The 25,612-nt window shown below is 40.0% G+C and overlaps 1 protein-coding gene across 5 annotated transcripts in view; it reads left to right on the forward strand.

The window, feature by feature from the left end:
* The window catches only part of LOC125457084 (glutamate receptor ionotropic, kainate 1), a 294,872-nt gene extending 270,077 nt beyond the window's left edge, over positions 1-24,795 (forward strand). For 3 of the 5 annotated variants that reach the window (XM_059650355.1, XM_059650357.1, XM_059650358.1), the window contains 3 exons: positions 10,698-10,948; positions 13,941-14,105; positions 23,803-23,916. In XM_059650355.1, the coding sequence (XP_059506338.1) occupies positions 10,698-10,948; positions 13,941-14,090 (401 nt within the window). In that variant the 3' untranslated portion in view covers positions 14,091-14,105; positions 23,803-23,916. Of the gene's footprint in view, positions 1-10,697; positions 10,949-13,940; positions 14,106-23,802 lie in introns of all 5 variants that reach the window. The other 2 variants (XM_048540798.2, XM_059650356.1) reach the window with 1 other exon arrangement.
* The last annotated feature ends 817 nt before the right edge of the window (positions 24,796-25,612 follow it).

The following is a 25,612-nucleotide window of genomic DNA, read 5'->3' on the forward strand; positions in this document are numbered from 1 at the left end:
TTAGGGACAGGGAACTGGCAACTGTCAATATGGTGGAGGGCATCAGAGGCATTGCAGATGTAAGTGTGCAGAGTGAAACTTGAGGTTCATTGTATTAATTCTTTGATAAATTGATAATACCAGTTACTCAAGACAGATATATTCCAATCATTGCCAGTACATCAGTCTCAAAAAAATCTATCAAATCCCTACCTTTTATCCAACCTTTGCTTTTACTGCTCAATTTCTAATTTTGACTTCCTCTGATATGATTCTCCAAAGAATAATTGAACCAAAAACGGCTCAGAGTTTTGGATTTTTTTTTTGCAGTCTTCCTTCCAGCTCGTCTTCATCATCCATTATTGTTGGTAGGATTGTATATTCCAATAAAGGAGAGTCAATGTTCATTCTAATGTTCCGAATTCTGCAGTTAACTAAAGGAGTGGAGCGCCATCACTATTTTAATCACAAATCGTTGCTGTATATTTATCTCATAAGTTCCACTGTAAGATATATGAATAGGCTTACTTGTTCTATAATGTCGTTAAGTGTATTTTAAGTAGATGATCTAGGCTAAATGAAGATAACATTGCTTTTGGCTTTGGGCTCTCCAGAGTGTATTAACATTGGATTAATATTTATCAACAAATTCTGCTCTTTTTGGTCAATAAAATCTGTCTTATAAATTTTTGAACTAAATTTAATAGCTATGCCAGTGGCCTCACTCACAGAGCAGGAAGCTAGTGGCACTATGTTGTAATCATTTCAGATTAAATGGCTATCCAGCAGTTACCTGCCCACTGTTGATGGCCTTTATGTAATGGAGTTGACAATCTGATCTCCATCAGCTCCTGAGCTGTCAAAGGGTTGGCAGTTCTTCAGGCTCTGCAGTGATGGTCACCACCGGTATTTCAACGTGCCTGTGACCTTCCCACCAAAAATAAACAGAGGGTCAAAGGAAGGTGAGGGTTTCTCCATTCCACTTCTTCTACCTGACTAAATATCCCCTTTCGACAACTCCAAAGGAGGCTTTATATTCCGTCCTTTGGCACTGATGATACTCCCACTGATGGTGGCTCCGTCATTTTCTATTTCTCTTCAGAATGTAATTGTGAAACCATAATGTTTACTAATTCTTGCTTTCATTACAAACATTGAGTGAAGTCTGCAGTAAAACAACGATTTTGCGAGTAAGGGCAATGTATTTCATCCTACTAACAACTATAAAGAACAGAACCAAGTCAATGTCTAAAGAAATGTATTTAATTGTCAACCTTTTGAATAATTTAACTGAACTTTCTGTTCCAGCATTTGTTTGGAAAATAAATCCACGTTGCTACAACTCCAATTTTCTTTAAGGTCAAATCACTCTGATTTGTTTGCAAGTACTAATTATTTTTTTCCTGGTGGAATTATCCCTTTATGCACAGTCTTCTTTTAATAATAAAGGGATGGATTAAAAACATTAATTTCCAAGGGTTCACTGTCACACAACTCTTGAAATTTCAGTTATAATTACAAGTCAAGATGGAGTTTAATTACATAAGTCTTCTGCAATACATGTTACATTTTATGAAAGGAATTATTATGTCCAGTTGCTCAATAAAAAGAGCAAGGAGCTAAAATAGAGTTGCATCAAAGTGTTAAGTCGGTTATTTTTTGTTCAAAATTTTAATTAAGAGCTGAAGCAGGCCATTGAGTCCTTGACCTTCTGCCATCGTTCGATAATGTCATAGCTGGTCACATTCTCACTTATCTCCAATAACCTCTGGTTTCTTTGCCCAGCAAAAATCTTTCATGTCTACCTTAAAAACATTCAAAGATGTACACCCTCTGAGAGAAAAACATTCTCCTCATCCCTATCCATAAAGGGGTCCCCCGATTTCTCCTAGTTCTAGACCGAACCATGAGAAGAAACAGCCTTTCCATATCTACCTTGGCAGGATCTTCCATACCTTGATCAAGTGAACCCTCACGTTTTTAAACTCCGGGAGAAATAAACTCAATCTTTTCAACCTCTCCAAACAAAGCAATCCACTCATTGCAAACATTAAATTTAGTAAACCTCCTCTGAACCATATCCAATACATTTACATTCTCAGGAAATAGACCAAAGCTGCACAGTATTCAAGATGTTGTATCATCATTGCCCTGTATGACTGAAGCACTGCACCTCTTTTTCCATTCAATTTCTCTCAAACAATAATATTCCATTAGCCTTCTTAACTACTTGCTGTCTCTGTATACTTACTATTTGTGACTCATACACTCGAACACCTAGATTGTTCTGCATCTCAGAATTCTGCAGTTGTTCACATTATTTATTTATGTAACACTGTATCAGAGATAGTAGGAACTGCAGATGCTGGAGAATCCACTATAACAAAGTGTAGAGCTGGATGAACACAGCAGGCCAAGTAGCATCATAGGAGCAGGAAGGCTGACATTTCAGGCCTAGGCCATTCGTCAAAAATGCAGGAGGGCAAGGGGGTTCTGAAATAAACAGGGAGAGAGGGGGAGGCGGATAGAGGAGAAGATAGGTGGAGAGGAGACAGACATGTCATAGAGGTGAGTGTAGGTGGGGAGGTAGAGAAGATGGACAGGTCGAGGAGGCGGGATGAGGTTAATAGGTAGGAAATGGGGGTGCGTCTGAGGTGGGAGGAGGGGATAGGTGTGAGGAAGAACAGGTTAGGGAGGCGGGGACGAGCAGGGCTGGTTTTGGGATACGGTAGGGGGAGGTGAGATTTTGAAGCTAGTGAAATTCACATTGATAGCATTGGGCTGCAGGGTTCCCAAGCGGAATATCAGTTGCTGTTCCTGCAACCTTCGGGTGGCATCGATGTGGATGTCCTAAAAGCCCTCCGCTTCTTCCTGTCTCGCAGGCCTGACCAGTCCCCCTCCACTGAAACCCCATTTGCTTAGCCAAACTCATCCTCACCCTCAACAACTTCTCTTTCAATTCCTCCCACTTCCTACAGACAAAGGGGGTGGCCATGGGTACCTACATGGGCCCAAGCTATGCCTGCCTCTTTGTAGGTTACATGGAACAATTCCTCTTCCATACCTACACTGGCCCTAAACCCCACCTCTTCCTCGGTTACATTGGTAACTGTATCAGCGCCACCTTATGCTCCCATGAGGAGCTCGAACAGTTCATCCACTTCACCAACACCTTCCACCCCAACCTTAAGTTCACCTGCACCATCTCTAAGACATCCCTCACCTTCCTGGACCTGTCTGTCTCCATCTCAGGCAACCACCTAGAAACCTATATCCATTTCAAGCCCACCAACTCCCATAGTTACCTAGAATACACCTCCTCACACCCACCTTCCTGCAATAATTCCATCTCCTATTCCCAATTCGTTTGCCTCCGCCACATCTGCTCCCAGTATGAGGCATTTCCACTCCCGTACATCTCAGATGTCCTTGTTTTCCAAGGACCGCAACCCCCCACCACCCCCGCAGTGGTCAAGAATGCCCTTAATCACGTCTCCCGCATTTTCCACAACTCATCCCTCACACCCCGTCCCTGCAATAACAACCAAAAAAGAATATCCTTCATCCTCACGTACCACCCCCAACAACCTTTGGATCCAACACATCATCCTCCAATACTCCCGCCATCTGCAATCCAACGCCACCACCAAACACATTTTTTCCTCCCCACCCTTGTCTGCTTTCTGGAGGGACCACTCTCTTCATGACACCCTTGTCCACTCCACACTCCCCTCCAGCCCCACCACCCCGGCACTTTTCCCTACAACTGCAGGAAGTGCTACACCTGCCCCCACACCACTTCCCTCACCTCCATCCCAAGGAGAGTTTCCACATCAAGCAGATATTCACCTGCACATCTGCCAACGTGGTATACTGCATCCGCCGTACCCGTTGTGGCCTCCTCCACACCGGGGAAACCAAGCGGAGACTTGGGGACCACTTTGCAGAATACCTACACTCTGTTTGCAATAAACAACTGCACCTCCCAGTCACAAACCATTTCAACACCCCCACCCCCCCCATTCCTCAGACGACATGTCCATCCTGAGCCTCCTGCAGTGCCAGAACACGCCACCCGAAGGTTGCAGGAACAGCAACTGATATTCGGCTTGGGAACCCTGCAGCCCAACATATCAATGTGGATTTCACAAGCTTCAAAATCTCACCTCCCCCTACCGTATCCCAAAACCAGCCCAGCTCGTCCCCGCCTCCCTAACCTGTCCTTCCTCTCACCTATCCCCTCCTCCCACCTCAGACGCACCCCCATTTCCTACCTACTAACCTCATCCCGCCCCTTGACCTGTTCGTCCTCCCTGGAATGACCTATCTCCTCCCTACCTCCCCACATACACACCTCTACTGGCTCCATCCCCACCTCTCCACCTATCTTCTCCTCTATCCATCTTCTGTCCGCCTCCCCCTCTCTCCCTATTTATTTCTGAACCCCTTTCCCCTCCCCCATTTCTGAGGAAGGGTCTAGGCCTGAAACGTCAGCCTTCCTGCTCCTCTGATGCTGCTTGGCCTGCTGTGTTCATCCAGCTCTACACCTTGTTATCTCTTATTTCCATAACAGTGCGTGCTTTTATTCCTTTCTGTGAAATTGATCAACTTCATATATTTCCATATTATACTCCCTGATAGATATTTCCTCCATTCACACGTTATCTCTATTTATCTGAACCTCATGTCCTGTTCACAACATACTTTCCCATCTAGCTTTCTATCATCTACAGACTTAGTTACCATATCTTCGTTCTCTTTATCTAAGTAATTGATTATAGATTGTTAAAAAGCTGAGCCTCAGCATAAACACTGACAGGACTCCACACATCATAAACTGCCAATCAGAAAAAAATGCATTGACACATCAGAAACTTCTGATTTTATTAAGAAGTCACATCAAACGCAGAACGTTAGTTTTGTTTCCGTTTCAAAGATGGGCCAGAACTTCTTAATTTCCCCGGCTTCATTTTAAATTTCTAGTGTCTGCAGTATTTTGCTCCTATTTATGCATGCTTTGTTTTTCTGCTAGTCATGTGTCACCATGAGCTCCTACTTTTGTGCAATAACATTTTATGTTATATTATGTTATTTTACGTGGGTCACTGCTTGGAACTGCTGCTGTTCAGTGCCAGGGACCTGGGTTCAATTCCACCCTTGGGCGACTGTCTGCGTGGAGTTTGCATTCTCCGCACGTTTATATGGGTTTCTTTTTGGGTGCTCCAGTTTCCTCTCTAAGTCCAAAGATGTGCAGGTTAGGTGGATTGGCCGTGCTAAATTGCCCCTGACCTTGGCTATTCAGCCCGTCCATGCCCCTTACGATTTTATAAACATCTATAAAGTTATCCCTCAGCCTTTGATGCTCCAGAGCGAATAACCCCAACGTCTCCCTACAGTTCAAACCCTCCAACCCTGGCAACATCCTTATAAATCTTTGCTGAACCCTTTAAAGTTTCAAAACATCTTTCCCACAGCAGGGAGACCAGAATTGCACGTAGTATTCCAAAAGAGGCCCAACCAATGTCCTGTACAGCTGCAACCTGTCCTCCCAATTCCTACACTCAGTGCACTGACCAATAAAGGCAAGCATACCAAACACCTTCTTCACCATCCAGTCTAACTGCGACTCCACTTTCAAGGAACTATGATCATGCACTCCAAGGTCTCTTTGTTCATCAACACTCCCCAGGACCTTACGATTAAGTGTATAAGTCCTGCCCTGATTTGCCTTTCCAAAATGCAGCACCTCACATTTATCTAAATTAAACTCCATCTGTCAATCCTCGGCCCATTGGCTCAGCTGATCAAGATTCAATTGTATTCTAAAGTGACCTTCTTCACTGTTCACTACACCTCCAATTTCGGCATCATCTGTAAACGTACTAACCATACCTCCTGTGTTCACATGCATTTGACAAAAAGCAGTTGACCCAGCACTGATCCTTGTGGCACACTGCTGGTCACAGGCCTCCAGTCTGAAAAGCAGCCCTTCACCACCACCACACTCTAACCTCTATTTTCAAGCCGTTCTGTATTCAAGTTGTTAGTTTTTCCTGTATTCCATGTAACCTTGCTAGCCATTCTACCACAAGGAACCTTGTACAGTGCTTACTGAAGTCCACATACATCGCATCCAACGCTCTGCACTCCTCAATCCTCTTCGTTATATCTTCAAAAACTAAATTAAATCAGTGAGATACGATCTCCCATGTACAAAGCCATGTTGACTATCCTTAATCAGCCCTCGCCTTCCCAAATACATCTAAATCCTGTCCCTCAGGTTTCTCTCCAACAACATGCCCACCATTGATGTCAGGCTCACTAGTTTATAGTTCCCTGGCTTTTCCTTACCACATTTCTAAATAGCGCACCACGCTAGCCAAACTCCAGTTTTCCGGCACTTCACCTGTGGCTATTCCTAGCTTATCACAGAGTTTCAGAATACATCTGATCAGATCCCAAGGATTTGTCCACCTTTGTGTTTTAAGACATCCAGAGCCACCTTCTCTGTAACATGGACCTTTTCCAAGATGTTACTATTTACTCACCCATGTTCTCTGTCTTCCATATCCTGCTCCACAGTAAACACTGACGCAAAATACTTGTTTAGTATCCCCCCAACCTCTCTGTGGTTTCACACATAGGTGACCTTGCTCATCTTTACAGGTCCCTATTCTTTCCCTAGTTACTCTTTTGTCCTTAATGTATCTGTGGGATCATTTTGGATTCTTCTTAACCCTATTTGTCAAATTTATCTCATGTCCCCTTTTTGCCGTCCTGATTTCCCTCAAGTATACTTGTACTGCCTTTATACTCTCCTAGGGATGCACCCGATACCTCCCTGTACGTGTTGTGTCTCAATGTCTATCTAGCTTCCAGCTCATAAACTCTCAACTGAATCTGCTTAAGCTGTATTCATTTGAGCTCTGACCAGTTGTAGCCATGATACATCACCTGCCCTGCCATTGAATCATTTATTCCACTATTTGTTGCCTATTTTTATGTATTTTGTTAATTGTACTAATGTTTCCTGCGCTACTTTAAATCTTAGGAACAGAATAGAAATTAACATATATTCACCAGACAGCTCACTCCTTCCTCTTCAGTAGAAGAGCAGCCAATTCCAAACTGCCAGCACTCTGGCCCCAGATCCTCCATTCACCCACCCTTCTAAATGATGCTGACTGCCTCCAGGTCCTCCATTCACCCAATTAATTTGTACAGTTTGCTATTTGAACACGATTATTTCAAAACTTAGGAACTAGTTGTATTATCTTATTTGCCTCCATCAGATAACAGAGGCATAAATTGTATACAAGTCCATTACAGAGATGTTAGTGTGTATTGCAAATTCGACTCATGGCCTCAGAATATTAATCTGAAACTATGACTTAAGAATAGTAGGACCTAATTTTCCACTCAAATGTTAAATATAATCCATGGCGTTAAATTAAGCAGCAACGAGTGGCTAAGACAGGATGAACATTTGAGATATTTGTGCTCATCTAATCCTGACCTCCTGAACGTTTCAATACTCCAAGGTATAAACCTTTACTTCTCAATCCCTTTCTTCCTGTAAAACACTCCTTAAAACATAAGTATTGGCTAAAACCTTGGTTATCTGCTTTAATATTACTTTATGTGGTTCAATGTCAAACTTCACTTCATAACCTCTACTCCCCTCCCCCGTGTGAAGCACCTTGGAATGTTTTAGTGATTATAGATAGCATATCATTTCAAGCTGTTTTTAAAGGTCTAAATTAGAGTGGCAATCTCAACCATGAAGAATAAACTTGTTTCTACATGTTCACTGACCTACATTGGCTACCAGTAGGGCAAATGTAACATTTTTAACATTCTTGTCCTTGTTTTCAAATCTAATGAAGACATCATCCCTCCCTATTTCTGTAGGTTCATCCAGCATTACAACTGTTCAAGGTTTCAACAACTTTTCTAATTCTGGCCTTTGCCACAATCTCAACTTTCATAATTTCCCCTTTGGCATCTATTCCTTCAGTTCCTAAAACCAAAGCTCTTGAATTCCTTCTGCAAATTTTCCTTCTTCACTAATCCCCTGCCCCACAACCCCCAACCCTTCAGACATCCTTTAAAATCTAACTTTGGTCAAATTTTTGGTCATCGATCCTAATATCTCCATTTTGTGTTTCAGTATTAAATTTGTTTATGCAAAGCACTATGAAACTATTACTACTGATATTAAAGGTGCTGTATAAATGCAAGTTGTTGATATTCTGATCTAATAGGTTGTGATCACCATTGCTTATGAATTTCCCTGCCATATTGGTTTACTGCCAATCACAAAATTAAATTTTTCTCCTAACTCAGAACCTGTTGTGTCAATGCTCTTTTAGTTTCCTTTGTTCGTTTCATTACAGGATCTCTTTTGGAAGATTTCAATCCTAAAGTACTGTTTAGTGAAATTGTTTCATAAGTCTTGCTTTTATTTTCTAATGCTGGCCTTTTCTTCCTCTGTGCAAATAACTGCATATCAATTTCATATCCATTGCAAGCTCCTATTTAATATTTTGTAGCCTAGTCATTACCAGTTGTCAGTTAAATGTCATTTTTAATAAATTTCAAAACCTTTCTCAGTTCATTTCCACTGTCCCTTCTAAATATTTTAAATTTGTGTTTCATTTTTCTGAATTAGAACCTATTTTCATTTCACGCAAAGCTGCACAGTATAAACTTGTTATTGTCTATTGGTGTGAATGATCTCATGAGTCAATGTTGCGTTGACCCCTAACAATCATTCACTGATTTTTTTTTTAATCATACATGTTTTGCCACCCGTAGTCAGTTTCCAAAATGTGCCTGTACAATGCGGAGCATCACCCATTGGGGTCATCAATAAATTTACTGATGTACTTCCCCAATTTTCTGTCTAGTAGTATGGGAAGTGCACCTACAATTTTCTAACATGTGGTCCAAAGGAAGAGGCCTTAGCTGAAAGTGTACTAGCCTTCTTGAACTGCACACCATCACCTTCTCATGGTTCACTAGGGATGGAAAATAAAGCTCATCTAGCCAGTGATGCCCATATCCCAAGAATGAAGAAAATTCATTGTGTAAAGAATTTTCTGTCATCTATGCCAAGCTTTATCTTTTACAATTTTAAATCTTTCCTCCCTTGTTTTACTTCCACATTTAAAGTAATACCCAATATTTACCTATCCCTGACAAGTTCACCCCTCAGAGGGCTCCTTTCCAAGGTGATAAACCAAACTTCCTCTTGTTTTGATACTAAGAATCAGTCTGTACGTAATGAACGAGAGTGACACTGACATGTAGACTGGTTCTTACTCATTGGTGGGACATTGATGTCACAGCATTCTCCAGGAGATCGCCAGTCTTTTCTTGCAGGAATTCTCTCCTGGGTGAAGACATGGATATTGGGCATCCTCCAGCCAAACTGATGCTCTCAACCCTGTTTTCATCTGTCTTCTCCTGCTGAGAGAAAAAGGAGGAAATGAATGAGATTGTAGTGGTGGCATAGTTGTTAGTACTAGTACACGAGAGGGAAAGCTCAGATATTCCAAAAGACCGAAGAGGGAGCACAGAGGCCACATTTGATCGGTGATATGGAAGGTCAAGAGGGAACAGTGGGTGGGGGAACATGTGACCGGCAACAGTGTAGGTGATATAGCATGACGTGGGGTGGTAGTCAGGTGCAGTAGCTGAGATACAGTGAGTGCAAGGTAGTAGAGTGGTACTTACCCTGACAAAGTGGTGAAGGTGATTGACCTTCTTTCGGCAGTGCTGGCTATTCCTCTGTACCCTGGAAGATGGCAATGACCTAGGTGGTAACCTCAGACCAAACTGGAATGAGCCTGTGGCCCTCTGCCAGCCCTCTCAGAAAAGAGGTGCTCCCTTTGGCCCCGCTTCTTCCACCAGGACCTTAAGTCCCTGTGAGGACAACACAGTGCCATCTTCTCTTCCCTGCGATATTCGCATTCTGTCAATGAGGAAGGCAACTTCAGTATATCAGCAATGGTCTGGGTGGCATGGTTGATGACCAGTGAGTGGCCAGTTGTTTCAGGAATGACGCTTAGTAGGATGGGGATGAAACAGATATTAGAGACACCACAAAGGCATGGTAGATAATTAATGAGGCAAGTTTGATGAGATAGGATGAGAAAACCTGCTAGACCATGCAGCAAAGTGCCCTTCAAAAAAAACTCATCACAACTTTGGCTTACCTTAAGCTTCAATGAGATTCAGCACATTGACTCAAAAGCAAAGCTTCCTTCACTTTGAGCTTTGTGCCTGGATGGGTCACATTTTTGCATTAAATGCCATTTCCCTTCAGTCTGTCCCTTGATGTGTTTCTCCCTTCTGAAACTTCTGAGCTGCTGCTTCAAAATTTACCAGCTCTCCTGGTTTAGTAGACCCTGCACAATTTGCAAACTGTGCCTGGAGGTTATGAATTCAAATCATTTTTGTAAGTTAAGAACAGTAGAGGATCCAACAGCAATCACTCAAACAGAGGTGTGGCAAAAATTGAAAAAAAAAACAATGAACCGGCATTAAATCCAGCCTTAGTCAAGAAAATAAATAACATTTTAAAAATAATTCTAGTTTGAAAAGAAACAAACCATACAGTTTTAATAATAATTGTCTAAACTGCTGTGAAATGTAATTTTTCTGGATAATTCCTCTGAATTACATGATATTCCATTGTTACTTTGCTGGTTTAGGGTCTCCGTACAGAGATAAGGTCACAATAGCTATCCTGCAGCTTCAGGAGGAAGGAAAATTGCACATGATGAAAGAGAAATGGTGGCGTGGGAATGGCTGTCCAGAAGAGGATAACAAAGAAGCAAGTGCCCTGGGTGTTGAAAACATAGGAGGGATATTTATCGTACTTGCTGCAGGGCTTGTTCTCTCGGTCTTTGTAGCCATTGGGGAATTTGTATATAAATCCAGAAGAAACAACGATGTTGAACAGGTATGTTTAATGGTACACTGTGAAAATTGTAATTAGAAACAACCACAGTGTAGTGTGTTGATAAATAGAAACAATCAAACCTGATACAAAGTAGAGGTTTGGCTCCTATCATTGGCAACTTTCCAAAATAAACAAACAAGGCAGAAAGAACCAAAACAGTGAAATATCCATCTAAAATCAAAAACTAACCGGCTATGCGAGAAGAATCTCACAATGTAGCACCATAAAGCTCTGCAAATCATTTACCTGTAATCTATCCATTAGGCTAAAATCATTCTCAGTTAGACCAGATGTGAAAAGGAGTTTGCACATCAATGTTGAGAGTCATTGCTGTAGCTTCACTTGCGCATGTTCCAACTTCCTTCATGTGCCATTATTATGCTCTAATTAGTAGAAAGTAGCTTGGGTCATTAATTTAATCATGAGGTGGAACAACAGAATAAGATATTTAATTTGACTGTAGAAGGTATTTTCATACAAAAAGCAAAGATGTCAATTGTCAGATTAGGAACGGGATTTTGGAATATAGGCTGGGCTAAAATAATTTTTTTCAGCAGAAGGCAACAAACCGTTGTGAACAATTTCCCTTTATGGGGTGAACAGATCCTTTTACATTTTTAAGTGATCAAAATAATTTGAGCTTTCTTAACAGAAACAATGATTGGGTTTTTTTTGTGAATGTTGATTAACGGTAGGACTTGGATTTCTGCCAGAAATCCATCACTAAATCCTCAATAAAAGATCAGCAGTGTCACTTCAAATTCTACTGTAAATTGCAGCCTATAAAATGGCATAACATATATAACAAACTCACTTTTGGAGCCAAAATTACATCTTTAGCCATGTACATAATGTATAAGTCAACTGTTCATTTTTCAACTCATATGTGTACGCTTACATTATATTTGCATTACAAGTTGGCTGCAATTTTCAATTTAGAAATACAAGTTTTGGCTTATACTTGTCGTACAACTAAGTGCAAGGGGTGACGTGTCGTGTTACCAAGAGATGGGCAACAGTTTAAGACAGGCAAGTTACCCATAGCATTCAACAAAGAGAAATAGATCCTCCTGTCACAAGACTGGCAGGTCACATTTTATACTTGTGAAATAAATCAACCCCCTTTTTGGAAGGATTTTTTGAAGTTACAAAGTCCACTTTACATGCTGTCATCTATGATAATGGAACACAGACCTTGACAGTACTCATTTTAATTTGGTTAATGATATAGCAAAGTTCCTCTTCAAAAATTAGGAACGGTACTGTCTGAAAACAAGATTCTTTTCTACACACGCTGTCACAATTAATGCCTTTCCTTATTCCAAGAAACACGCATGGCCTTTGAAACAGGTGTTTAAAAAGAATTGAAGTAACCAGTTTTGTGGCCCAGCACATTGTTACCTGAATAGCTCACGGAAACGGGTCATTTTTCTACTACAAAAGTATATTTTCTAATATATTTCAGTATTTTTATTGGTTTTCCAGAAAATGAATACACCCTATCTTTCACCTTTCTCTATCTCTCTTTCTCTTTCTCTCACTCACCCTGTTTCTTTCACTTATTTCCAAATCTGGCTTTTTTATTTCGCTTGGCAGAACAAAGAAATTTTCTTTATGATCCAGATATATGCGCTGAAATGTTTATGATATACACCAACTGGCAATTTTGGGGAATGTGGAGATCAGTGTTCTAGGCAATCTTCATTTTCTCAAATGACTAAATGAGTCCATTTCTTTTGAGTAGAACTTTATCGCTATTACTATCAGCTAGAATTTCTGCCTAATTGGATGGCTTATTATGTGTTATACATTTTGCAAGTCACAATGCAATTTCAATGACACCCAGCTGCATTCTAACTGCAACTAATATGAACAACTTCTTCATATTTTGTTTTAAAATGTATAAGCTCTCAGACTGTCCTCTGGACTGACTTTAACAAGGATAAAGTACCCAACAGTTAATGGTGCTTTGCATTTTCCCCAATCTGAGAATCATGCCAACTTCATTCTGCCAACTGGCAGTGCTGTAAAAGCAGCGAATGGTCTTAAACGATACCTGCATATTACAACAGCCACAAGCTGTTGATATAGATAGACTGACATAGCTGTTCAATAGATATGTTGCTTGCAGCCAAGGATCAGTTCCAACTCTATCAGTATGCTGTGGTAAGTGACTGATCTCAGTTTTCTTTGCTGGACTGTCTCTTGAGATGGAGTGTAGGCATCAGGGGCTACAAGCAGTCAATCACATTAAAGGGTTATCACAGTGCTCCCCTCCCCTACAACACAACAGAAAGCTAAAGGCAATAAAATAAAATCAATTCAAGAAAGATTCACAGAAAGAAATTAAGGATTGGAAAAAATACATAGGGTGAAGGTAGAAACTAAAAGAATTCTGGAAAAAAATGTTCTTTTTTAAGTGAGAAGAACATAGCTTGAAAAAAAATCAACATTCTCACTACTGTCAGTGATTGACTGGATCTGGGAGAGTCCACAATGTAGCCTGTGTCAAAACCTTGAGGGTCCGACTACAACTTCAGGATTTTCAGGCTAATTTGCACAAGACTCAGATCCTGAACGTGCGATGTTTTGAAAGAGTATTGATGACGAATACTGATAATACTATATCAATGTCCACCCCTGCTCCTGAGAAATCCAGACCCTAGAATCCACAAAATCAAAATGCCATTTCCAAATCTCTTTGAATTCATCCACAATAAACTGTTATACTTTGTTTCCATTCTGGGCTTTATTTTCATAATCATAGCTTTCAATAATGCATTTTAACTGAATTGTTTAGAAATGACTTTTGTGCAGTATTTACCACTGAGCTTTATTATCTGTTTCAATGAAGTCTGTTCATTTACTTCAATTTTGAGTTATAAAGTCACTCCATACTTTTTCCTTTGGCTTTTTACTTTTCTGTACTTTTGTTTTTGTTTGTAATTTCTCATGATTAAAGGCATTTCTACACTTTTTTGTTGCATGCAAGGCCTTTTGTTTCTTTTACGGATCACAATGTAAGCAAACGCATCCATCCTACTCTACATCTGGAACCACGCTATCCACCGAGTTAGAGTGTGGCAAACTAATCCGGGAGGAGAGGCGGTTGCGACCACAGTCCTCCATTCACACTGTTTAGACAAAGCAGTGAAAGGTTTGTGCATATTGTACTTACAGTCAGTAATAGGCAATCATAGCTTTGTCCTTCAAGGTGAAAAACAAAGTTTCATGGTAAACAAAGCAGTTGCAATAAAGAACTTGAAAATGATACTCTTACAGTACTCACTTTAGCATCCAAATGAATTTAAAGGTAGCTTGATTCAATTAGTATCCTTAGACATCATAACATGATAGCTTTAGTTTCAAGATGGGCTTAATATGAATTATAATACTTCCATTTTAACAAGAGTAGTCTACTTAATAAATTTCACCTATGTTATTCTTACTTTGCAAACAACTGAGCGGCAGAACATGAACAGCAGTAATCATAGATTCATAGTGCAGAGCAGATATTTGGCCATTTGGCCCATTGTCTCATGACCATTTAAAGCTCAGAAGCACACCATTTGGTTTGCCAAGTCCATGTTGGTTCTCTGTAAAGCAATCCAGAAGCCCTATTCCCTGTTCAATCCCTACATCTTTATTACTCAACAGTCCAACCGTTTCCTTATTAAATTTTCCCCTTCTACCACCCTCATGGTCAGCAACTCAGATCATTAGTACAGAGACGCAAAATAGATTTTCTCGCATTTCTTATTCAAAACCTTAAATCTATGTTCCGTACTCCTTGTAATTCCAACTCTTGGGAATTGTTTTTCTGCACGTACCTTACGAAATTGTCATAACTTTGCACATCCATCAATGCTGTCTGTCCTGGTCCTTCATTTGAAATGGCTCTATGGGTTCTGTTCATTATCTTATTTCTAATTTTCTTTAAAAATACTCGTTCAGTTCCATTTAAACGTTAAAATGCCTAGTACAGGTATCCATAGGTTCTAACAACCCCCTTTGTGAAAGCATTTCTACTTAAATTTCCTTTACTTTTCCCAATAACCTAATGCCTATGCCCCTTTGTTATTGTTAACCAGTAGAAAACTTTCACAATTTGTCTTATCAAAACATCTCAAAATAATGAAAACCTCCATAAGACCTTCCTTCAACCTTCACTATTCTTAAAAAATCCAGAATTTGTTAATAACTGTTACTGTGTGTTCTTGGTATATCCCTCTCAAGCTCTACTTTTATTCCCTCAGTGGAGTATGTAGAACTGCAGACAATATACTAACTGATGCCAAAACTGTGCCTTGTTTTACAGTTTAGTTTTACTTTCTTGTTTCCAAATTCAGCAGCCTTAAATATAAAATTCAGAATCCATTTTTTTGCTCCTTTTATGATTTCTTTTCTTGTCCCTACTTGAAAGATCCATGAATTATTTCTAGATCTCTCTGTGATTCCACCCCAGTAAAATATTCCACATAGAGGATATATTTCCTTTATGGTGATATCACATTGAAACAAAACATGTGCCTATTATAAAGTGGCTAGTAATTCAGCTGTTTGTCTCCCACCATGTATAAAAAACATGACTTGCTACAAACCTTGGAAACTTCCTTAGCATTCTCCCAGACACCAGAATTTTAGGTGGTGGTCAACAGAAGCCCCAAATAGTATCCGGCTGCAATTTTACAAGTCCCATTCCTGGGAGCATGGTGGAAAGTGGGAAGAAATGTGACGATAATATTGGATAAGATGTTATTTTACAAGTGGAGATGGTCACTTTGATACCTGTGAGGCTGTCCAGGGAACCCAAGGAAAAGAATTCCCTCTAATTGGACACCCTGTGGCCTACGGAGGTCCCAGCACCGTGATAACTGCTGTCCCACCAGCAGGGAGAGCCTTCCAACCCTTATGATTAATCCCAGTACCTTAGCCCTCCTCGCTCACCAGGACCTGCTTGTTGCGCTCCAGGGATCACCCATCCCAGGTTAGCTGGACTTTAGGAATCCTCCAGCATGTTTAATTTGGGGACTTCTGCTGTTGAGTTAATAGACAGGGAGGCAGAGACCATGAAAGCAGGGAACTAAGCATCTGAAAATTGTAAAATGGAGTCATGTCTACCAGGGCCAGCAGGGGCAGAGCTACCACATTCATGAAGTTTCTGCTCATTTCTACTATACTTCCAGATGTTGATCAGGTAAACCCTTGATGAAATGTTTGACAGTTTGTCAGTTTATCCCAAGTGCAATACCTAACTGCCTGCCTGACGTATCGAGTGAATGCCTCCCTGGTTTTAGTCCCTTCAAGATCTGAAATTGTCTTCCTTTATGCTTTTTATGATGTTACTACTTTTCAATAATATTTTCATCCAATGCAACCCCAACAGCAGGTAATCTGATGGGAGTTTGAATTGATTGTGTAAGGATAAACAAACTTCAGTCAATATTATCTGTTGGTCTCCAGTTGTTATCATAATTCTCTTATCTTGGATAATTATAATAACAACAAATATACGCAGAAGGAACTTTCACCAACTATTGCCCTTCAACAACACTGTGTATCATTTCCTTTGATTCTCAGAGTTCACTTGAGCTGCTTATAATCTGTCCTTATCCATTTTGTTCAATTTGTTATCTGTCAAATTTACATGAATGTCAGTGTGAGACCTGATCTCTGTGCAACAGAATGACAATTTTCATCATATTAGGCAAAGCATATAAAGAATTGACCAAATTTATACTGACAATTATTCATTATGCTAATTTTTTCAAGTTCCGGAGCAACATGAGCGTGATGTTACAAGCAAGAAGACTTTGCTTATAAAATAATCATATTTGGAATAAGGATGACTCATTGAAACGGAACAAAAACAGAAGTTGCTGAAAAAGCTCGGCAGGTCTGGCAGCATCCGTGCAGAAAATAAACAGAGTTAACATTTTGGGTCCAGTGACCCTTCCCCAGAACTGATGGTAGCTAGGAAAATATTGGCTATTATGTAGAAAATAGGGAGGGGTTGGAGTAGGGAGTAAATGATAGAATAAAGGATAGAACCTGAAGAGAGACAACAGCAGTGGAATAGATAAAGGAGTTGATAACTATCTGGCTAGGAGGGTGAATAGTTGTCAATGGGGACGCTTACTGACTAACAATAGGTAGTGTGTAATGTCAGGCTATGAGATAACAAGGACTGGTGTGTGGGGTAGGGGACTAGGACATGGGAGAGCTTAGACACTTAAATTATTGAACTTGATATTGAATCCGGAGGGGCCCCAAGCAGAAAATGAAGTGGTGTTCTTCTAGCTTGCGTCGAGCTTCGCTGGAACACTGCAGCAAGCCAGAAACAGAGATGTTGGCTAGGGAGCAGGGTGGTGTGTTAAAGTGGCAGGCAACAGGTAGTTCAGGGTCATTTTTGCAAGCAGAACGTAGATGTTTTGTGAAACAGTCACCCAGTCTACGCTTTGTTTCCCCAGTGTAGAGGAGACCACATTGTGAGCAGCGAATGCAGTAGACTAGATTCTGGGAAATACAGGTGAAGTGTTGCTTCATCTGGAAGTTATGTTTGGGCCCTTGGATGGTGGGGAGGGAGGAGTAAATAGGCAGGTGTTGCACCTTCGCCGCTTACAGGGTAAGGTACCATGGGGCAGTGGGGAGGGTTGGGAGTGAAGGAAGTGTGGACCAGGGTGCCCTGGAAGGAACAGTCCCTGCAAAAGGCAGACAAGGGAGGGGGAATGTGTGTCTGGTGGTGGCATCGCGCTGGAGGTGGCGGCAATGGTGGCTGATGATCTTCTGGATGTGGACACTGGTGGGATGGTAGATGAGAATAAGGGGAGGCTGTTGCGGGAGGGAAGAGAAGAGTGAGGGCAGCAGTGCGGGAGATAGGTCAGACTCAGTTGAGGGCCCTGTTGAAAATGTGTCATTAAAACTGAAAATGTTTGTGTCAAGGCATAATTTGATAATTCTGGAAAAAGGAGATAAGAGGCTGATCGTAAAAAAATCTTAATTTATAACTTTATTTTATCTCAAGTAACACTACAGACCGGATTTAGTAGATGCAAAAAGATTGTAATCATCTGTTGGTCAACGTTATCAGTGTCTCAGGCTTGACTGCAATTTTATATCACTTGATTTCAGATCAAAATACTCGCTGAAACAGTAATGCATGAAAGGATAAGAAATATCATCAAATCCAATAAAACTTCAAATAACTTCAGTCCATCAAGAGCATACAATAATATCATTTTATCCTTTGTTTATCACAATCATTCTAATAGGGAAAATTGAGAATACAGTAGAACAAACTATATTTGGAGTGGAACATTGATCCTCAATTATCTTTGAGTTCATGTTCCTAATCCCTTAATTCTCAAATGCTAAAATGCGTCACTAACCTGATCTGATGGTCTTTCCTTGGGTAAAATGATGTTTCAAATCTAATCATATGACAAGACAGCAGAGCTAATCTGTTCAAATTTAGATTACACCCACTTCAACTGCTCAAACTCATCAGAATGGACAACTTCATTAAACCCAGTAAGACAATTAAAGAAAACTTTAAGGGCTCTTTGGATAAGAAAAGAGATAAAGAATAAAATGCAGCGCGGTGGCTCAGTGGTTAACACTGCCGCCTCGCAGCACCAGGGACACGGGTGTGATTCCACCCTTATGCGACTGTCTGTGTGGAGTTTGCACATTCTGTCCATGTCTGTGTGGGTTTCCACTGCGTACTCCAGTTTCCTCCTACAGTCCAAAGATGTGCAGGTTAGGTGGACTGGCCAAGCTAAATTGCCTGTAGTGTTCAGGGATGTGTAGCTTAGGTGGGTTTTTCGGGGATGGATCCACGTGGGTTGCTCCAAGGGTCGGCGTGGGCTTGTTGGGCCGAAGGGCCTGTTTCCACACTGTGGGGATTCTATGATCTTCTATGAAACAAAAGAACGAGGTGCACTTCAGATGAATTCTTCAAGTGAGAACCAAGCCATATACTTAAGAGGTCAAGTGAAGAGAAAAATAAAACTGGTAAAATGGGAATTTGAGAATAGAATGGCAGTCAACATAAAAGGGGATTCAGAAATCTTCTGCTAATGTATTAATAGTAAACAGGTGTAAAAGGTGGATTGGGGTCAATTGGGAAAAGAAGTTTGCATATGCTTAGAGGCCAGGCTGCTTATTGAGTAATTTGTAGAGTGTTTACTGAGAAAGGCGATGAAATATCACTATCTCTACCATTTTTGCTTCTAATGAACGGGATGAACGTTGATAGCAAAAACATACCAGAAAAGCAGGCTATGCTTGGAATAAATAAGTTGTCTGGTCCATATGGGTTTGCACTCTAGGTTATTAAAGAAAACGGGAGTGTTGACAGCAGAAGAACTTGCCTCAGTCTTCCAATCCTCCCTTGATATGGGGAGGTGCCAGAGAATTGGAGAGTGAGAAATGTGTCACCATTAATGGAGGAAGCATACAAGAATATTCCTTCTAATGACAGCCAGTCAGTTTAACATTAGTGATAGTTAACCAAAGTGACTAAGGAGAACCAGTGTGGATTTGTAAAAGACAAATTGTGTTTGCTTCGTCTAATTGAATATTCTGATGATATGATGGAGAAGATTGATTAAGGGAATTGAGAGGATGTACTTGATATAAATTTTAGAAAGCACTTTACAAGAGCCACAAAAAAGGCTGAATAGCAAAGTTAAAGCCCCTGGAATACAGGAGTCAGTGTCAGCTTAGATAAAAGCTTAGCTAAAGGATATTAATGTTACTGTCAGCTCAGGACGACATCCATCAAATTCCTAAGGTTCAAAATGCTCATTTATCATCACTCAGATGATACTTCCCCAACTGAGATGAGATTCACTGCTTCATTCTCCTCCCATGTTGACTCCAATCCCTTTCTCTTTCAGTAAGGAAACTACATGTATTTTTTTCTCTAATCATCCAGCTAATCTAACTCAGCTATCGGGAATAGCTGCCAGAGAGCCATAATAAGACTTGTATCATTTCTTTCAGATACCTGGATAATTTAAGCCTGCCATTTTGATACCGTCCATCCCTTTGTTACCTTGTTCAGCGAAGGATATTACATTCTAATTCTAATTCCATCTGACAAAGACCACATCTGACTTTGGTGTAGTTAGAAACGAAACATTTCTTTGCAACCTTCCTATTTTCATTCATTAATGTCACCAGGAAGTCCTAGAAAGATTACATTTGTGTCCCAACTGATATTTGGCTCCTAATGCAGATAAAAATTGTGTTAACCATTATCCTGACTTTTTATCCTGTGTTTTAGATTTGTTTGTTGTTCTTCTGATAGACGGAATCTGCATGTACAACACTGCATGTTATGTACCCGACTGCTTCACTATCAATTCATTATTTTTAGTTCTTGCTCCGAGCAAAATGCAGCAGCCAATTTCCATCAGCAAGAGTCCAACAATTGAAATAATTCAGCTATTAATCAGTTCTAAGGTTGCAGAATATTAGCCATAACTGCAGAATATTGTCATGTTCCCATTCAAAAAGTGATATAGAGTCCTGAAATTGCAAGAGATGCTGTCAACTTAACATGCAAGTTTGCTGATCCCATTGTAAGGGTGCAAGCGGGTAGGTTTTGAATTAGTTAAAATCTCACACAATATTTCTGACGCTCTTTCCATGCTAAGCTGGAGTATCAGCCTATTCAACAGTCAATCCCTACAGCAGTGTCTTTTTTTTTGCTTACAGTCTTCTGCTTCAGAAACAAATGTGCCAGACATATTATCACATTATTACCAACCATAACTTTTAAACAGACTACTAAATTGCTTTTTAGAGATTCAGGTTCCAAACCTTTCCACCAAAAGGCCTATTTTGATAGCTAACAGCTCCTTATTAGGTATTGGCTTTTCTTCTCAGAGAAACATTGTAAGAAATGCACAGATAGTATACCATCTCTACATTGTGCAATCTTACAGTCTTATCATTCAGTCACAATAACCCTTAGGAGTAATAATGTGATCTGTAGTAAAACATTCACTAAATTCCACTGAGCTGAAGTCAGGTTTTCAAAATGGTTTCCTATTATACAACACATACTTCCTCATACATTTCCACATATCATTGAGGTTAATGAAAAATAAGCTGCCAACTTTAATGTGTCCTGATGAATAAGAGCCCCGTCGCAAACACAGCTAGTCCTGTGGTAGGACATGAATAAAATTAACCAAAGATTCTGAAATCTCCTCTAATTGGTCTGGCATCATCACTACAGAAATACATTGGCACAAGTGGATGAAATCCCTTTTGGTCAGGACAATTCATCATTTAAAAGAAATACCAAATGCCTCATCACTCCATCTCATCCAAACTGACAGAAGTTAAATATTGCTGACATTCCAATTTGCAATCTGCAATTATAATTACTGTTCAAGTTCTCTGCAGTTATAATTCTGATGAAATGTCGTTTCCCTTTTCTATAAATATACTCACAAAGTCACTTGACTCTGTTTTATACACCTGATCATGAGACCCAGCCACATCTAAGTGCAGGTCATTCGATCCTTTGTGATTTTGTTTGCCAAATGTACCACATTCACCATCAAAGACATTTGTTATCTCATATCTGTATGAATACTGTAATTATTCTACAATGCCACAGTAGTCATGGGCCACCCTTTATTCTTAGCTGTGTCATTGCTGTTTGGATGTGCCTCCTTCTGAGTTTATAGAAACAACTTAATTATCAACATTACAAAGCCTGCGTAGAAATGAAGAAATAGTTTTGGTACCAATGATAAGTAGGTAATGGTTTTAAGTAATTTGAGATCCTTAACTTTTTCAGTAAATCATAGTTTAATTGAACAAAAAATGTTCTCAAAGTGCTTGTTCATAATATGACTGCAACTTCTATTTTTAAAACAATTTGAAGTTGCTGTTCTCAACCATACAAAAAAATCCAAGTTCTCTTCTTTACTGACATTCACACTTGGGTTTTCTGATGGCAGGGTGGTTGTGGTGGTGGGGCTTAGGGAAAGGTTGTACAGTGTGTATAGGATGGGAGACAGTAAGGACTGCACAAGCTGGATACCAGAGTCAATAAATGTGGAGCTGGAAAAGCACAGCAGGTCAGAGGAATGAGTTTAGTTGGGGGAAACCAGTTAAAGAAGACTATTACTGTAATGGTCAAGAGTTTCAGCATTGATTTGGAGATCAAAATTTTGACAAAGATCTGTAGCTCGGGTTGTGGCTGAGGTTGTTGACTTGCTCATCAAGCTGGCTTGTTCTCGTTCAGACATCTCATCACCGTGCTAGGTGGAGCCTTATGCAAGGGCCCTAACACACTGGCCACACTGCCACACATCAAGAACCTATCGGAACTGACAAGATTCCTAAGACCAGAAGGAATCATGGTGGCCCACAAACACACAGCCACTCTACGGCAAACACTTAAAAGGATTAAAGACTCTATTCCAACCACATGCAGAACCAATGTGGTTTACAAAATACCGTATAACAACCATGCCACAAACATTACATCCGACAGGAAGCAAACTAGCCATCAGAATACATGAACATCAACCAGCAGCAAAACAGCACAATGAACTCTCCTTAATATCGGTACTTTCAGATATTGAGGCCATCCGTTTAACTGGGACAAGGTAACCATTGTAGCCTAAGCCAAAAATAGACATGCTCAGGAATTTCTAGAGGCATGGTTCTCCACCCATAATGCAATCAATAAGCATTAGAATTGGACCTCATACACAAACCCATACAGGTCAAAACCCGAAATGATACTACTCATTATAATGGATCAAACAGTATAGAATGCAAGCGCAGCAGAATAACATCGCTTCATTGGAGGCTCCACTGATGATGTCACCTGGCACAGTGACGAAATGTCTGAACAAGAACAAGCCAGCTCGATGAGCAAGTCAACAACTTTGATTTGGAGATGTTTATCTGCTGGGCCAGCTTACCATTCCAGAGGGAAAGTCACAATGGGTGGCCAACCAATACTACCAAGAACACTAGGTCATAGTTTAATGTCAAAAATGAACATTACTCCATCTGAAAAAAAAGCTTGCAGAGGACTGATCGTGTATTTTTTACTTCATTCCTACGTTATCTTCTTTTTCTTGATTCTGGACTACTACTTCATTTATCTCTGATAGAACATGCTCTGGATGTTTCCTTTTGAAAGACTACTTTAGCCTGTCCTGTGGTACTGGCTCAGTAAAGTTGGACAGGGGCCCACACTAATGCCCCAACAAGGTGCACACATGTGGCCATGCAGTAGCCTGGAGTGTGACCTGCAAGCCTGTGCCTGATCATACAACAAAATCTAAATGGCCACTTATTGAAAAAAACCTTTGACATGCATAGCAACAATATTGTACAGGGAACTTTGGGTCGCACACACCTTCCATTGATACAAGAATCTCCTGGAATGGTATCCCACCATTCAGAAACTAGAAATCTTTGTTTATTCTTGACACAGTTGTCTGGGGGTAAGACTTGAACCCATAATCTTCTGACTCAGAATATGACTGCTAACACAGGGCTAAGTCTCATTCCACTAACAGTGTCAATTATAAACAATACAACATAATAACTGAATACATCACTTCTGATTGATCTTCTGTGTAGTACATATGGGGAGTTATAACCAACAGATTTACTGCAGTACAAGACTGAAGAATGGTGCCATCACTGGTGGTAAGGTATCAATATGATCTGACAACTTTCCATTCTAGTTATAGATAAGGAAATTTGTAATGAATGACTTGATAGGAAGTGTGCGCAGACATGAGACTTGTAACATATAACAAAGTGATGCCCAGTACAAAGTATTTGTTCATGCTCTTATTTCCTAGTGCTTTGCATTCAGCACAGTGATCGAGGAGCTTCGTGTTTCACTTAGGTGTCACAAAAAATTGAACAAAAATTCCAGAACCAGAAGAAAATATGGGTTGTCAAGCATCCTTATGTGTCATCAAAGGCGAATTATACGAAAAGAGACAATAACATGAAGCTGGCAACTGTACTGTCGCCAGATGACACTATTTGATGTTATCTGCAATTATACTGTTTACCTCATGGACAATATTATGGATTATTGGACTTGTTGACAGAAAACACAATGTTGTGATTGAGAAACCCTTTATACTGACTTTTTTTCTAAATTATCAAATGAAGAAAATGTGAAAGATGTTGTGATCAATCATTTTTCTTTGGCCGAAGTTGCAATTGATATTATTATGTAAAGAGACACTGTAACTGAGAGCTTAGAATCTTGCAAATATCTGACTGCTAGCTGTTGTAAGACATTTTTTCTTGCTGCTTTAGTGTTTAATGAAATTAGTTTATTCAAATATAAATAGGTAAACATAATCAAAGTTACATTGTTTATTAATCACTGTCACCCAATGCAGCTACTACAGATTGTTGATTAAAGAACAAGGTTTAATATAAGATTTAAACATTATAAGTTATACAATTTTCTGCTGAGCTCACTATGTGTTCAATTCCCACAAAACTTTTGTAATACAGATCATTCCTCTCCATTATTTTGTTTACTATGTGCAACCTCCTTTATTTTCACCCAAAGTAAAGTGATCTGGATGTTCACTGACTTGTCCCTCCACCCACAGATGGCTCTGATGCAAAACTTTATTTTGTTATAACCAGGCTCACTGGATTTTATTGTGGGAACTTGGAAACAATATACAAAAGCTGTAAACTTGTTCAGCTACTCTACTTCGTGAATGTTTAAGTTTAGATGCGTAAGAGTGCAGCGGGATTAAAAAAGGTCAATTTTGAGTTTTGTTCTTTCTGCAATTTAAGCCTTGATTTATTCTGTTTTTACTTCTGTCCTGAATAAAAATAAAACATGACAACTATTCATGAATCTAGTTGAACTTTCTCAATATGTTCAGACATTTTAATAAACGAACACTTCAGATAATAGAATAGTGCCACATAGGAGGTTATTTGTTGAACAATGACCAGTGCTGGGAATAACAAAAAATTTAGAGTTTTGGACCTTGGTATTAGTTGGTGAACGGTGGGCACCAAATAGGCCTCCCATTGCAATTTACCATCAGTGAAAAGATAGGAAATCATGCAGCTCCTACAAGATCAGACTAGATTGGTGGGGAAACAGAGAGCAACTGGGCAGAACCATCACTGGTAGTTACAAGCACTGGCTTGTAGTATGCTGCAGTACTTCTTTGAACCTCGACACACAGGACTAATTTTCTTGGCCTTTGCCTCTCTACACCCACACCTATGAAAGAAACTTCACCTTTATGAGAAAGGTATTCACTGCCTGGTAGAAATCAATGAATTGCAAATAGCTTCTGACAATTGACAGAAAGGACCCCTACTCTTCCTCTGCCCACTGACCACTGACAAGCCTATCTGAAAATTACACTGAGCTGACATTGTACATCCATAGGATGCTGTGTGGGTGAGAGGTCCTGACTGGTTCTATTTGAAGAAAAGGTACACATTACAATATTGTTTGCTGCTGCTCCATATAGATATGAAATAAAGTTCAATATTTAATCTCTATTGAAGATATTAGTAATCCAACTTCAAACAGAAGTTGTAACATGTGCTGGCTTTAAGCGTCTGTCTCTAAATTGGAAATTTCTACTTAATAGATCGTAGAACCGCACCCGA

This window comes from Stegostoma tigrinum, chromosome 12 (genome assembly GCF_030684315.1).
Source record: "Stegostoma tigrinum isolate sSteTig4 chromosome 12, sSteTig4.hap1, whole genome shotgun sequence".
NCBI classification, from domain to species: Eukaryota; Metazoa; Chordata; class Chondrichthyes; order Orectolobiformes; family Stegostomatidae; genus Stegostoma; species Stegostoma tigrinum.